General features: G+C 46.0%; 1 protein-coding gene across 7 annotated transcripts in view; it reads left to right on the forward strand.

Annotated features, from left to right (window-relative positions):
• Window positions 1-2,628: 2,628 nt before the first annotated feature.
• The window catches only part of LOC102094573 (ubiquitin-conjugating enzyme E2 E1), a 46,104-nt gene continuing 32,698 nt past the window's right edge, over window positions 2,629-16,034 (forward strand). Inside the window, exons 1-5 of one of the 7 annotated variants that reach the window (XM_065051556.1) lie at window positions 2,673-2,871; window positions 2,988-3,014; window positions 3,594-3,658; window positions 5,025-5,203; window positions 7,348-7,398. In XM_065051556.1, the coding sequence (XP_064907628.1) occupies window positions 2,688-2,871; window positions 2,988-3,014; window positions 3,594-3,658; window positions 5,025-5,203; window positions 7,348-7,398 (506 nt within the window). In that variant the 5' untranslated portion in view covers window positions 2,673-2,687. The other 6 variants (XM_065051554.1, XM_065051549.1, XM_065051550.1 and 3 more) reach the window with 6 other exon arrangements.

Here is a 16,034-nt window from a genome sequence, read left to right on the forward strand (position 1 = left end):
ATTCTATACTTGTTTCCACTTCTTTGGTGTCTGTGCAGGGTTGAGAGGACAATCAGAGGTGGGAGCAAGGCAAGCTGTAAAAACGTTTCTAGGCACAGAAGTGGACTTCTTGGCCCCCTCTCTGGGGCTGTGGGTATGGCATGGCTAGCAGAGGAGAAGAGCCCATTGCCTGGTCCTAGCCATGACCTGGGAGGTGAGTCATAAAGTGGGAGTTGCCACTGTAACAGCTGCTGGAGCGGCGACATTAGTAGGTGCTTTCAGCAAATGCATTTTTAGGTAGGCTTCAAAGTAAATAACCGCTGCTGCTGGTTATCATGTTATTACTTTGAATGGGGTTACCAATGATTGTGTGCTGCAGAAAAGGTTAGTCTACAGATGACCCCCTACCAAGGTTATTAACATAATAAAGGAAAAGTGCATGTGTGATTTTGTAACAATCTTTATGGTTTCCCTGCCCCTTGTCACAAAAGTGGAGGGCTTTCATTATTAATGTCAGTTGTCTCATTTGACTTTGGTGCAGGTTTCCTGTGATGACAGGAAAGGGCTGGAGGTTTGTCTGTAGTGAAAGTGAAGATTTTCTGGTTTAAAAAAGTTGTTCCATAAGCAGTGATATTTGTGAAGCCTGGTCACCTTGCTTTGTGTCCTCTCATCTCCTGCATTTGTCACCCAGCACACACCACCAGCCTCATCCTCCACAGCCCCCCGGGTTAGTTAGGAGAATGCTGACAGAGTGCCTGGCTGCTGTTAAGTGTATAAGAGCTGAATTCTGCCCCCCTTTTGTCGATTAAGGGCATGATCAGATCACCTGCCCTTAGCTAACTGTCAGTTTTCATGAAATAAATTATGTGCCTTCAAGGCCATTGCCAATGATGGAGATGCCAAAGCTCCACAGTTACGGGAGGGAAGGATGACCATGACTTCTCCAGTGTCATTCCTATGGGTCAAACCAGATGGGCTGGCAAGCTGCTTTTGGAGAACAATTCAGCAAGGCCTAGTATGTGGTACCACAGGTAATGAAGACTGAATAGAAGGGTTAGAAAAAAAGCCTCCAGAACAAACAAACAAAAAAACCACCCAAAGACTAGGAAGTGTGACACTGTGGTGGAATTCTTTCTTTTGTCAGAGTGACTCTCCATGTCTCTAGGTTATCTAACATACTGCACTGCTCAACCACATGGGAGACCAGGCAGCAAAGCTGTGCACAGTATAGGTAGTTTTGGGTGAAATTAGGTGATGCTGAGCTGTGTGCAGAAAATGGGGGAGGAAGGAGAAAGAGAGGATGAGGAGAGAGAAGCAGCAGATGCAGGGGTCCAAGGAAATAGAGGTGGGGGTGACAAAGGGAAAGACTGTCCCTGCACACGTTTCCCCTCCCTTGGTACCTCTAGCTCAAGGACTACTGGATATAAACAGTGAAAGATCAGTGTGACAACCAGATCTTTGTGATGAGCAACAAAAGTGTGAAGCTGCTGTCCCGTGAAGGAGAGGCTCAGCATCCTCTGTCCCAAACACCTGTTTTCTTCACGTCCCAGGTGTCCCCATTACTTGACCCAGCCTTCAGGTTTTTGTCCTCACTCAAGTCTGCACCCATGCTAAGGGACAGGGTCCTCTGAGAGAGGTTCTGCTGAGAGACAGCTTCACACCACCTGCCTCACCGCTGGGCAGAGAGCCAGGTCCCACAGGAGCCCGAAGGCAGAACTCAGGCAAAGCTCCCTGGAGGCTCGGCAACGCTTCCCCCGGCTGGACCCGGGCCCTCCGACAGCTGAGCCCCTCAGGGCGCCCAAAACCCGGCGGGAAGCCCAGCCTTCAGAAGGAGCCAGCCTCGGCTGCCCAGCCCCCAACCTCCACCCGCGCCTCCAGTCGCTATGAAGTGGAGATGTCCAGCCCCGCGATGTCCCGCCGGGGCGCTGGGCCGTGTCGCCCCTCCGTCCCCCGCCGCTCCGGCGGGCTCAGCTTCGTAATGGAACCCCCGGCACTCCCAAGGCGTCATGTCGCAACAGCGCTCTGTCGAGGTAGCAGCCCAGCGTGCCTGCGGGTCACCTCGAGGTCTTCCCGCGGGAGGAAGGATGAAAATGCAAAGTCCCGTTCGTTATCACGATGCACGGTGGTGACAGTCATTGTATTTTCGGCCACTGGAGGTACCAAGTAATTCGATACGCGATCCCACGATAGGCTGTGGAAACCGGCGGCACCGAGCCAAATTTGCCCCGGGTGAGGTCGGTGGGAATGCTGGTCCCTATTGTCCCTTCACGAGTGGGTGCGACACCTCCGGGAAGAGCTGCGGCAGCCCACCGGGGCGGCCCGTGGGGAAGGCGGGCTGCTCTCTGCGCCCACGCGTGGGCTGGGGTTGGCGGGTCGCTCCAGCCAAACCACGTTTCTTCGTTGGGTGGACAGCGAGAGAGAGACCGACAGCAAAGATTTCGAGAAGAGTAAAACCCCTCAGAAATACAACACGCTAGCAGCCCAGGCTGAACGCCGCTGCGCCTTTCCTACAGATGGGCTCTGCATCAGGGGACTTGGGGGAAAGGAAAAAAAAAAAGGAGAGAAAAAAAATCCCTAATACTTTTACCTTTGGAAAATTGAAGCGGGGAGGGGAGGGGAGGAGGGGGCGGCAGGGAGAGAGGACGGACTTGTGCTGTCGCTGCCAAGCCCCGAGCCCAGGATTTTGTTTTCTCTCCCAGCATGCGTTGATGACATCACGAAGTGCCCCTTCTTTGTGTGTCAGTGATGTCACCAAGTGCAGTGTGGGGGACAATGGAATCCTGAACTCCGTGCGAGGGCGAGTGGGAAGTGGCTGCTCCTGCTGCTGGTTCAGGGCTGAGCCGGGGGAGGGAAGGGAAGACACAGCTGCTGCTTCAGGGCTGAAACAGGTGAGAGACGGGAAAGCTGCCGGGGGATCCCTTTTGGCTTGCTTGCGGTGGGGGGTTTGGGCTGGGCTATTTTCTTTTTTTTTTTCTTACTGCTTTCCAACTGAGACAGGTGAGAAGTTGCTTACTGCTGCCGGAGGGACAAAGCAGGTGAGGCACGGGAGCAGCTTTGGGGTTGAAACAGTTGTAAGAATAGGAGAAAAAGCAGCGACCCCGCCAAACGTAACAACCCCCTCTCAGCCTTAAAAAAAAAAAAAAATAAAAAAACAAAAAACACAAAAAAAAAAGCAGTCCCGGGAGCTTTCGCCCTCTCCCAGCCACCTGCCTCGACCGCGTCCCTGTAGGGCTCTCGCACGGAAGCAGAAGCGCAGCCAGGGAGGGTGTTTATCCCTCCCCCTCTTGGCACCGCTGCAGATTACTTTCCAGAGGGTCTCCATTAAAAACTCAGGTCCCCCCGCCCGAGCGTCCCTTTCTTCCTTCCCCAGCACCCGCTGGAGGGGGAGAACGACCCAGGACGGGGGGACTGTGGCCGCCGGGATCCCCCCTCCAGCCCCGGAGCGGGGGCTCCTCCGCCTGCCTGCCCCCCCCCGCGCCTCCCCGGGCCCCGCTCCACGCGTGTGGCGACCCGGCCCCGCCGCCCCCCAGCCCCGCTCGGCGGTGGGGGAGGCAGCTAGGGAAGCCATTGCCTGTTTAATAGTTGCTGTTGCAGCACTTCCGCTTCTCTCCCAGCGAGAGAGACACGAGTGGCCAGGCCCAGCCGCACCGAGGAGGAGCAGCCAGACACAAAGGGAGAGGTAGGGGGACGGGGCACCCCCCGCCGCCCTCCCCGCCGGCCCCGGGGGCAAGGGCGAGGGGCAGGTCTCGGCCGCGGCCCGGCGATGGGGCGAGAGGCGGTGGAGCCGGCGGGGCAGGGGGGATCGCGCCCGGGGCTGTCAGGTACCGCTGTCCCCCCGGCCCCTCGCCGCCCGGCCCTGTGGGCCCGCGGCCGGGGGAGCTCGGCCGGGCCCCCCTGCCCCCGGCTTTCGCCAGGCGGAGGGGTGGCAGCGGGGGCGGCCCGACGGGGACAGGGGAGCTCCCCCGGGGGCCGGTGGCGCTGGGAGGGAGGCGGCCGTGTTGCCGGCCCCCCGGCCCGCTGGCTGCCCCTTCGCCGCTCCCCCCGGGCCTGCGGCTGCTCCCCTCGCTCCCACCCGAACTCTCCCGGGGCGCCCTACCAGCCCCCACATCCCTCCCGACGGCTTCTCGCCCCTCTGGGGTGCAGACGTGCCCTCGGTAGCCCACCGTGTTTGCCCTCCTCCCCTGTGTCCCCGAGGTGCCCGCTCGAAGCTGGGTTGCCTCCCCCCAGCACCCTGCTCCCCCCCTCGCTGCCCCGGCCTCCCCAGGCCCTCTACTCTCCCCCCTCGTAGGCCCTGGCCCTTCGTTTCCAATCCCCCACTCCCGCACCCCCTCAGCACAGACCCTCTTGTCCCTTCCCCCTTTGCTGGCATCACCCTGGGTGCAGTGGGCCTCAGCGGGTCCCCTCTGTGCACCCCACTCCCTGCTCAGCTGTTCCCCTGCAATCCCCCCCCTCTTGCCCCCACTGTGCCCAACAGCCCATCCAGCAGGCAAGGGTGATCCAGCTTGCAGGGGTTTCCCCAGCGCCTTCGGGGTCTCCCCCCTGTTGCTGGGGATGCCCCATTTCCATTTTAGCGCTAGTGATGGTACCCCCCCCAGCCCCATCCCTTCCCACCTCCCCCACGTGCCTCCCGGGAACCCGAGGGACCGGAGCTGTTCCATTTTTATCACCTACACCCCTAGGCTGGATAGTCGTGGGTGGTGATGGCTCTTGTGTGTGTGCAGTTTGGGGGAGATTAGAAGGAATTGCTTTGAGCTTCCCTGATCCTCGCAGCCGTCCTCATTCCAGTCTCCTCTTCTCCTCTCCTTTCACACTTGCTTTCTGAGAGGAAGCTTTGAAAGTCTCTTTTCCTCAGCTCCTCGGTGTTACTAGTGCAGGGGACGCTGCTGCTGCTCCTGGTTCAACTGTAGGGCCTTAAGAGAGAGAGAGACACGAGGACCCTTTAAAAGGAGCGTGACCCAAACACAGAGTGAGATCATCAGCAGCCTTTCTCTGTGTGTTTTGTGTTCACTGTTTGTTCCCCACACCCCATGGTGTCTCCTCTCCAGGTTGGGGTGTGTGGTGGGGGGGTCGCTATGTCGGATGACGATTCGAGGGCCAGCACCAGCTCCTCCTCATCTTCATCCTCCAACCAACAGACAGAGAAAGAGACAAGCACGCCTAAGAAGAAGGAAAGCAAAGTCAGCATGAGTAAAAACTCTAAGCTGCTATCTACCAGTGCCAAGAGGTGAGGCTGCAGTCAGTTTTCTTACCGATTCGCTGCATCTTCTCTCCTTCCTCATTTTATTTTGATCTGTTCTCTGCTGCTCCCCTCTTACTCCTGTTCTTCATCTCTAGCCCTTACACTCAACCTTTCCACACAAAGCTACCATTGTCTCACTTTTTTCAGCATCTCTGTGCAGTGTCTGCCCAATTTCAGTGCTCTCTGCTCTCTCTTCCTGCTTCATCCTCTGTTCCATCCCGAATACTTTCCTGCCTTTTTTTCCTCTGGGCTGCTGCTCTGCCCTCAAGTATTTCTGCTGTCTTTTCCTTTTTCCTTATTAGCATCAGTTATAGGGAATGTGTAGGTTTGGCATGTAGGACCTTAATTCCTTCTCTGCTACTGGAAGCTGAATGGCCTGGGTAGGGCATTGCGTTTCAGTGTCAGTTTCCCTCTCTGTAGGCTGGGATGGATCTAGAGTGGCTTTATTCTTTCCAGGACTGCTTTGGTGATTAGTTAATGTTTATTAAGAGTTTTGAGTTTGCTTGCACTGGGAGAGTACACTCCAGTGCAAGCAGTGTAATATAGCCCCAGGTCTTTTCCACCAAATATGTTACTGTTTTTCTGTCTGCTCATCACTTATATTGAATTTTCTGTAAATGGCTGGGTGTTGACTAGAATAAATAATCCACAGCATGTCCACTTGTGGACATTCTACTCCTAAACAGTTTTTGCTTACAGCCCAGAGTGGGTTGTTGGAGTTTTTTTGAGACTGGAATAATTTTTATTCCAGAATAATGGCTACATGCGGGAGAGATGCCTGCACAGAATAGTAATTCCGTGACAGCTACGTCAGTCACTTTTCTTCACCCAGACATACTCTTGGAGCCACTCAGTTAAAAAAAATAAAAGTTACTCTTCCTTGTTTATTCTGTGTTTCACCTGAATTCAGTACCATCCTGCTCCAGGGAGCTAAGCTGGCAAATAGAAGTTTTCAAGCGAACTTGCAGTAGTTCAGTAAGCATAATAAACCATCTCACTGAAGAAGCTTTGCCAAGCAGCACAGGGAGGTTGTATTTGTAGGTGTCAAAAGTGACTGGGGTTTTATGCAAATGCCCTGTCATTGCAACTCAGTTCTCTGTGGCTTTGTAGCATTTAGGCAGTTTGGTTATTCCAGATCTCCACTCAGCAGGTTTCCATGGCAAACTGACATGGATAGTGGCAAGTGGTGTTTACATGTCATGCCCTTAACTATTTTAAAAAGAAGATTGTAAACTGCCTAATATGAAAAGGCTGTGGTTCTCATCTATGACAAGTGGAAGAGAGGCAGAAGATGCTGGCTGAGTTTAGAGGAGATGAGATGCAGACTGAGTGCTGGGTGGGGAAATCTGGAGGGGAAGCCTGAGTGACAGTAATGGGACTCCAGGGAAGGAGATGATAGCTGGTTGGGCGTTTTGTGGCAAAGCAGCATGAGCCCAGAATAGTTTGGGCAGGGAGGACAGGGTGTTGTCTGAACGTGGTGAAGAGAAGGGAGCATCTGGAGTCCTGAGGGAGGGGACGTGGGGATGTTGTGTGGCTCTTGGGGGAAAGGAGAGGGGAGAATTGAAGGTGGCAGGAATGTGCAGGAGCATTGGAAATAGATATTCGCTTTCCTTTAAGTGTCCTTGGGAATGGTGCAGTTATTCACTCCCCTGGGGCTGGTGTTTTCTCTTAGGATAGTGATGGGAAGCTAGGAGGGAGGTGAGGGGGAGCTAATTTGGCAATGGCTATTTCTCTTGATCCAGCAAGACAGAATTCCTTTTCAGGCTGCCGTTTCCTCCTAGCACCTGGTCCATCACATTTGCAGAGGTTTTCCCTCGTTTACAGGCTGGTTGGCAGAGTAAAGCAGACAGTCTTTTCCACTGCCCTGTGTGGTTGGCATCTTTATGAGAGTGTACAAGTGTGTGCCTGTCTGGGTTCAGCCTGTGGTGCCTGTCTGCTTTTCTGTCCATCTCTGTAACAGGGTGTCTGTCCTGCTTTGTGCATTTGGATGGGTGGGAGGCTGCAGCTGAGAGTGCCTCTCTTACATAGCATTGCAAACTCGCAGTGACAGTATGTCTGTAAGGCGTATGTGTTAACTGCTGTCCCACACAGTGACTTACCTTTGTTCTTTCTTGCTTTTATTGCCACAGGATTCAGAAGGAATTGGCTGACATCACCTTAGATCCACCTCCCAACTGCAGGTTGGTGTTGATTCCTTCCCTGAGGAGGGTCGGGGAAGGTGAGGGGCTGAAGTGTGGTTGTGTGTGTCCTAGCTGTCCTCAGAGGCTCTGGATAGAGCGAAGGAATGGCTGTTTAGGTGGTTGACAGTACTTTTGTGAATGCTTGGATGACATTAAATAGTTTTCAGGTGGAGGGGACTCCAGAGATTATATGTGTTTTGATATGGGGGTTCTGTTTGTGTTTGGGGTTGTTTTGGTTTGGGTTTTTTGTGTTTTGGTTTGGGTTTTTTTTTTTTGTGGTTTGGTTTGTTTGTTTGTTGTTGTTAACAATTGCTTTTCAATCTGTTATATTGCTTTGTGTGTATGTTTCCAAAACTGGCCTATAAAGAAGTGTGAAAACTTTCTCCTTTTTTTTTTTCTGGTTTATAAATCTAATGCCTGACTGCACTAATCTTATATAAATAAGAGTCCTGCCAAGGAAGCAGAGAATAGTAAAATGCTATGAGCTTTTTAGCTCAGAGAGTTCTGTTGTGAACAGTGGCTTACAGTGGAAGACAAGCATTTTCTCACTCTCTGGGTGCCCAACAGGAGCACACACGTTAGCTCAGGAAATAACAAGCAGGGATATTCTGTTGCCCTTTACAGAGCAGCTTGTTTTTAAGTATGTTTTAGAAACTTGTATTGTTTGTTTGAAACATCTAGCAGGTTGATTTGGTTCATTGCCTGGTGGCCCGAGCCTCTTTGCATTTGAAGAGGAGACAGTAGCGGTGTAACATCTTTGGTTGTGCTTGTTCATTGGAGAGGAAAGTTGCTTTCGTTCTGGTCTGTCTTTGCTGTAGTTGCCAAAGCACAACTCTGTTCCAATCTTCTTGCTGTGGCTGAGGTTTGAGGCCTTTTGGTGTTGGTAATAGCAGAAAACAGAGAAAATTCTGTTTATGTGTATTTAGGTTGGTCTTTTTAGTATTGAGTTGTCACCCACAAATGAACATGAACCTTTTTATTGAAGCTTTTTGCCACTGTTAGTCTGCAGGGAGGTATTACCACAAGAGTTAGCCTGACAGCTCCAGAGCCACTCTCTCAGTACCAGTCCCAAGGATCATAATTAAGATTTTTGTGCTGTTTGGAAGATAACTGATGAGCTCTGAAATCTTTAGCCATTACAACGTTGTTTTAGTGTCAGTAATGACTACGTGAATATTACAAAAGCTTCCAGCTCTCAGTCTGGAGATGTCTGTCCTGCCTGCATCCTGGCTCAGTGTCAGGATGAAGTCCACATGCTTTCCCCTCCTCCTCTCACCGTATCCTGATTTTCACGGGAAAGAAACGCAGAAGCACAGCTCAGAAAGGCACTGTGGCTTGCTCTGTAGGTAACTGAGTCTAGATGATCAAGGTGCTGCGACTGCAGTCTGAGCTTTGTAAATCTATCCAAAAGTTCTGATAGTATATGTCAGATCACAAGCTTCATGCAGAGATTTGTGTAAATAATATTAGAACCCTAATTTTTCCTTGTTTCTATTGCCGTCATTCACAAGCTAGCAGATAACGTGTCTATGTAGAATATGGTTGTGATTTTTTTTTTTTTTTAATTACATAGATGACTGAGGGTAATGCACTTCAAGGCCCACATAGTAAGTTTGTGTTTTTTTCGGCCTTTGTAAATATTTCTCATTATAAAATTTACTTAGTATAAGTAGTGATTATTAATTTTTGCCCATAATGCAATTACAAGTATTCTGCATTCCTTCTGACCTTCAAATGAGTGACAGCGAAGGCTAGCAATTCTTGCGAATAACACATGAAACTGGTGTTAATTGTTACTGTCTTTTAGTGTGTTGATAGGAAGGAAAACGTGAATGGAGGGGAGTGTGTGTGTGACCGAAGGAGTTTTGGTATTGCTCAGCTTTGGGTGAAGTCATCCTGCTTCAGTAAAGATGGTGCTGAGAGTGAAGGAGAACAGCTCTGCTGATGGCTAACGAGGTTCCACTTGCACAGTCAGGCACTGAGAGTTTGCTGCTTCTCTAGCAGCTGGTTTGTAAAAGGGTGGGCAGGTGCTGTGGTGTGGCACAGCCGATTGCCACAGCAGTGAAATGAGCTTCAGCTATTGCAGTTATGGGGAAAGTTCACCTCTTGTGGAAAAAGAAATAGAAATAGTCAATTCGAGAGTGTGAGGAGATTAAGCAAGTGAGAGATTCTGGTTGCTGCATGATGTTTAAGGTTGCCAAAATTTGCTCTGGGAAAGCCTGCTAACAGTTTAACTGCTTTGTTTTCTTTTTTTCCTTCATATGAACATTATTAGCATGCTGTGAGGGAAGTATTAAATACATAGTTCCAGAACTTAGTTTCAATTTCCTGCCTTCATGACTTTGGTTATCCTCACCTTTCCTCTGACCTCCAGCCCCTCATCTCTCTGCTGCCCTTGTGCCTCTGCAGGCTTTTTTCAGGCGTCTCTGGGAGGAAAGGGAGGGTGGGAGGCATCCTTTTAGGCATCTCACTCTCTCCTGCAAGACTAATCTCAAAACTTACGTATTTGGGGAGCTATATATGATATGAGGCACTACCTATTCTACTGTCAGCTTCAGAAGTCACGTTTGAAAATGTGCGTCTGAAACTGTATCCTGTGTTACGTTGGAAATGTCATATTCCTTTTTTTCTACTGGACGCTCTTATAGCCCTCACCACCGTCTTTGTATTTTCCCCTGTTCTGTGCTGTGCCTGCTGTTTGATAGCACTTAATTGTTGGCTGTGCTTTAATTTTTGGCCTCATTGCAAAGTGCTGTTCTTCTTCCAGTCTTATTGCAGTAATGGGAGTTCACGATATTTAACACATCCCAGAGCAGCTCTGCATATTGAAAGAAAAAGCTTTAGGTTGTAAATGATTTTTAATAAGAACTGTTTCATTTTTCTTCTTATAAAACACCACATATAAGATGCAATTACAAATAATGAAAGCCATTTGATATTTCAAACAAAATAGCTTAAAAACAAATTAGTTTCATTTTTATTTTTGCAGCTTGCAGTGACCGTATTTTTATGTGTGTAACCCACAGATCATCCTTTTTGTTGGGTTTTGCTTTTTGTTTCTTTTGTTTTATTGTTTTTGGTTTTGTTTGTTAAGCCCCAAACCCTGTGATTGAGCAGCTATGTGGGTTTTATACATATATGAGTAATATGAGGGGAAGTTTGTCCCAGAACTTCCTCTCCCCTTAGTAGTTTCTTGGCTTCTGGTTTTCCACAGCTTGTCTGTGTCCCCCAAATGCTTACCTGTGCTCACCTCTGTCTCCTCCATCATCCCCTGTAGCCCCTTTGCCCTTCATATTTCCTTCCCTAGGCTGCGAATTTGGTTTTACACAGTTTAGTACTTTCCTTCTACAGAGGTGTAGGTTATGTGCATGGAAACACAGTAGATGTTTGGCTTGTTTGTATAAAATAGATTTTTTTACTTGAAGACAATTTCTAAAAAGACGTATTTAATACATTTTGCGGATTTGTGGATTCCTGATGGAGGCAATGCTGTCCTCAAGAGAGTCCTGCTGTAGTGTATGTGTAGTGTTTGGCTACTTCTGAATGGTTCTTACACTCTTCGTTGGTTTCAGTAGGCTGCTGCTCTAGAAGTCTTTAACTTTCTGTTGTCCTCAAGGTGATTTGACTTCTGATATTAATACTGAGTTACGAAAGTTAAATGTGGCTTTCAAGTTCAAAAGTTAGTGGTTAGTGGTTAATATGAATTGGAGAATAATTGTTTGGACCTAAAGTATTTTAAATATTTTAAGAGGGTAACTGATGATTTTTTTATTGGACTTCCCATTATATCAGAAAGTTTTTACTCCTTTTAGGACTCAAAGAAGGTACCTAGAGACTTTTGGTCTTCTGTATATGTTGGTGATACAGAAGTAGGTTGTGTCTTTGCATTGGATCATGGAAGTCTGCATCTGTGATTGTCTGCAGATGTCAAAATACGGTTCCATCTTGTTGCTACGTAGGCAGACGTGATCTTTCTTTGTAGATAGCACTTGTAAGTTCTGTGCCAAAGCTTTGCTTCTGTCAGTGTGATGAGGTTTCCAAAGATTTCACAGAAGTTAATTAAAGCTTTAAGTACTGTTTATTCTCTTTATGTCATTTATTTGACCTCCATATCTACGCATCTCCTGATAGTAAATCTGCTAATTGCCATGAGGTTATGAAAGAAATGTTTTTCCCCATTTTAGGGATGGGGAGTTGCAGCACACAGAAACCAAGTGACTCGTCCAAGGTCAGGCAGGAAGTCTGTGGCAAAGTAGAGCAATGAATGTAAATCTCCTCTGTTTCAGGCTAACTTGCAGCTGAGCTTTTCTCCTGAAACTGTCTGCACTGGTTGCATTACGAGCAGGGCTTTGAATCTGGGCTTTATTGGGTGTCTGATATTGACTGTATGTAAGCATGGTAGTTTAATGTTATTTTTCCCATCTGTGTAGAGGGACCAAAATGGATGTTAACTAGAATTAATTTCTCGACCAAACTGAAACAAGTTTGTCTCCACATGGCTCATTTAAGACAAGACCAGCTGTTATTTAAACAAAGATAATTTGCAAATCTTCACTGAAGAGGGCATTTGCCTGCAAGGATTACAATCCCTTCAGAGTTAAATGCTATCAGAAATTCTTTATTTAAATAATAATAAAATACAGTTGTGTTTCCTGGCTTCTTCAGTTCGGCTTTTGTAAATTCACAGAATAAGGACCAGATCTCTCTAAGAGTCTCGTGAAAGTTAACTGTCAGCACTTAATAAATATATATCTCAGTAGAGATGGTGAGGAGATGTGCTCTCTGCTATACTGTATGGAATGTTCATAGTTTTCAAAACTTTGCAATGTGGAATTAAGATTTTTTGGCTAGAGAGAAGTTTGCAGAAAATGTGTGGCTCAAAGGCTGTTTTGAACTCAGTACTTTCATTTAATCTACATACCATGAAAGTCTGGTATTTGTTTTGATTACATTTGTTTTTATGGTGCTTGTAATTTTTTGCAACTTTATTTTCTTGATACCTCCAACTCCAATGATGCTTTACGTGCTTTTGCTTTTAAATCTAGTGCATTATCTAAGGATAAGACTAAGGCTGTCACTGTTAAACTATAATATCAGTGTTAGTTTTATTATTTTCATGCTTGGAATAGTCCTTGGTGAACATAGCCATCTTCTAGCATAAACTTTCTGGTCTTAGATTTTGTAACTAAAAATCTTAATTTCAGTAAGACTTTTTTTTTTTAGATGAACATTTAAATTATTAGAGCAAGGATGACATAAATGCTGCATTTTTACTTCCTTGTAGAAATAAAAAATGCAGATCATATTTAATGACAACTATCAGCTTGCAAAAGTGGTTTTATCACTTTGTTCATTTTGTTTTGTTTCCCCTTGTATTGTTTCTCTGAAGTGAGAGTGTTTTCTGTGAGAGGTTTCCAGCTGTTGAATAGGAAGGACCTTCATAATTAGTGCTGTGTGTAGCTGAAAAATATGTTTTGTCATATAAGCTACCAGCGGTTCGGCATTCCCTTCCCTCTTTGTTTGGTACATAGTCCCTGGAGAAATAACTCTTCCTTTTGAAATGGTGTATTAACTAATTTAGAGATCCTCTGCAGCTGTGTATGGTCGAGCTTGCAAACACTAAAAATAATACCATTTTTACACTCGGTGAATTTGAAGTACGTGTAGGTAGCAGCTCCTGCAAGCCGAGTCCTCTGCCTGATGTACTCAGACAATAGCTGCCCAGGAGCTGCTTCTTTACTGTGGATTAATTAGTTAATATTACAGGAATTCACTTTGCGGAAGATATTCCTGTTTTTATTTCTTGGCTCTCTTTAAAAATCAGAAACGTTTTGATGGCCAGGCTGTTCAGACACTGTGGCAGGGGCTGGCTGATGCTGTGGTAGATTTTGTTTGGTGCATCCCAGCTCAGTAACTCCCAGATGAACTGCATTCTGTGCTCTTACATACCAAACATCAGAACGATGGATCTTGAGAGCGGCTGTGAAATTGTATCATGACTAAGAACAAAGAGGATTGGAATCCCTTCTGTGCAGACTTTTGTATACCACTTAATTTTATTATTTGACTTTCAGCTTAGCTGCCCTTGGAGGGCACTGTGCAACTGTGTTTATGACGCTACGTATATGTTTTATCTGACAAATTGTAATATTTCCTCTTGGTTATGCGGTCTTTAATTTAGCATGTATTCCAGCTCTGTCTACGTTTTTATGTTGGATATGTGTGTAGCAGCCAGTTACATGTCTGGTTTTGTTTTAAGAAATATTCGTGATATGTATATGGTACTTTATGGACTTAAATGGGAAGCACAGCATTTGGAGTATTTATACTTTGAAGGCTATTTATACTTTTAAGGTTATTGATGAGTTTCAGTGTGTAGCAAAACTTCTGCAGCCTCTGCCTGTGCTCTTCTGTAATCACACATGAAAGACCAACCTTCCATACAGCACTTCTCTGAAAGTATTTAACATACCAAACAAAAATAAGATATCATTTTGTGTGAGTGGGTTAAGAGATTATGGCGTATTTGTGCAGACTTGCATGCCACATACAAAGTTAAGGGCTGTGCTTTCTCCACCGAAGAAAGTGCTTTAAACTAAGTTAAATTAATGGTGTAATTTAGTCATTATAGTAGAATCTTGCCAATCTGTACATTTATTTGAATGAAATAAGTTTATACCTATTTTTCCCTCTGAGGCTTAACAGTGGAGGTCTAAATACTGACTTCATCATTTTACAAGATGAACTAGAGAACGTGTATTGTCAGGTACTATAAATAAACTACAACTGTCAAAATAAACACTGTACACTCTGGAATTCAGAGGGGTTTTCTTGTTTCTCTTGCCAATTTGCAGATTTCAGCAATATGCAATTGGTCTTCCAAGGCATTTGTGGGAAGTATAATGGTTACTATGGTGCATTTAATACAATTTTTCTATGTATGAGGGACTAATTGACATTACCAGGAGAATATATCACCCATCTATATGCTTAACTGCAACTTCTAAAATGTAGTATTCTTTTCTTTATTAAGCTGGACTCCGTGGGAGGGAAGCGGGGGGGAGAAAAGGAGAGTGGGGCATGCAGATTGCAGCTCAGGGCAGGTGGGATGTTTGATTCCTTATGCTCCCTCCAATCTCTTCTGTGATTCTCGACTGAAAATAGAGATCAGGTGAGATGAAGTTGAGCTGTTTTGAGAACTGGGTCTAGGCCAATTTTGGCAATTCATTTGTTTAAGAGAAAATACAAAGTAATTGGATTAAAGAAGCTGTATGAGTAATGATGTAGAGTCCTGTTAAATTTATTTGCTTCTGTATTTCTGTGAATCGGTGAAGAATTCAGGGCTTGATTCCTCCAGGGGCTTCAACTTTGAGAGTCAAGAGTGAGTGTAAACCAAATCAGCATGTTAGTTAGATGGATTTTGCACTTTCTTTCTACTGTTGTAAATGATTATTTGAGAGATCAGAGTTGAATTTCTCATCATTCGCTCTGGAGCTGCTGGACTCACTGGAAACCCAGAGAATCTTGAACTGGTACTGAGAATTGTAAAGGCAGTAGTAAATTCTGTGGACTAGAGGCGAGGTGCTTCCCGGGGCAGGTGGACTGCTAATACTTAATGCTATTTCTGCTGTGGTTGTCTGAGCAATAAATTTTTGCAATTGAAGCTAATTCCAGTGTCTGTTAAGGAGAAACCAGGAGAGGGGGTCTTGAGGTGTTTTCTTTCTTTCTTTCAATGCCTTGGATCCCACAGAGAGTTGCACACAGGAATGGAAAAGGCCCACAAACACTAAAAATTCTGTAGTCAAAGGTGTCTTTTCATGATAGATGAATTGATGAAAAGAAGAAAAATACTTCTAGTGTGGACACAAAGCTTTGTCAGAGTTTTTGGAGACAACGGCAAAGCTTCAGGGCAGTAGCTATTGCTATACAAGGCAGCCTGCCAGCATAACTGTCTCAAAGGTTTTACGTGCGGCTTTAATATCTTCACTGAAATTTTAAGGTGCTGATTTAGGTGATGACCGTCATGTTTGAAATTTTCAAGTGGACAACTTCTAGAAAGTTTCAATGTGTTATTTTGTATTCTGAACAAGTGTAGACTGCCTGAGAAGTGGCCTATAAATGGTGGAGAAAGTGCAATATATTTAATTAAAGCAGTGTTTAACTGTTGCAGGTGGTTTTGAGAGATTGCTAAAATGCACACTGTTGTAGTAACATAATCTTAAAGCAATTATATCAATACTGTAGTATACCACAAAAGGTCATTTCATCAGAAGTTTCTGATCAATCAATTGTTGTAATTCTATATTTGCATATTATTTCCTGTATGACTTCGTAACCTTTTTAAAGGAGATAAATTAGGTGATGCATACAAGCATTTATAGTTGGTGTCCTCCTTGACTTCCTTGTAAGTAGTTTATCAATAAGAATTGTCTAGTTTTGTTTTTGATGAGGTAATCCTCAATTTGGGAATTTTGTATTTTGTAGTTTGATGGCTTCTGATGAAAGGACTTGTGCCAGCTTACAGTTATCATAGAATCATAGAATTGTTTAGGTTGGAAAAGACCTTTAAGATCATAGAGTCCACCCATTAGCCTAACACTGCCAAGTCCTCTGCTAAACCATATCCCGAAGCACCA

This window comes from Columba livia, chromosome 2 (assembly GCF_036013475.1).
Source record: "Columba livia isolate bColLiv1 breed racing homer chromosome 2, bColLiv1.pat.W.v2, whole genome shotgun sequence".
Taxonomy (NCBI): domain Eukaryota; kingdom Metazoa; phylum Chordata; class Aves; order Columbiformes; family Columbidae; genus Columba; species Columba livia.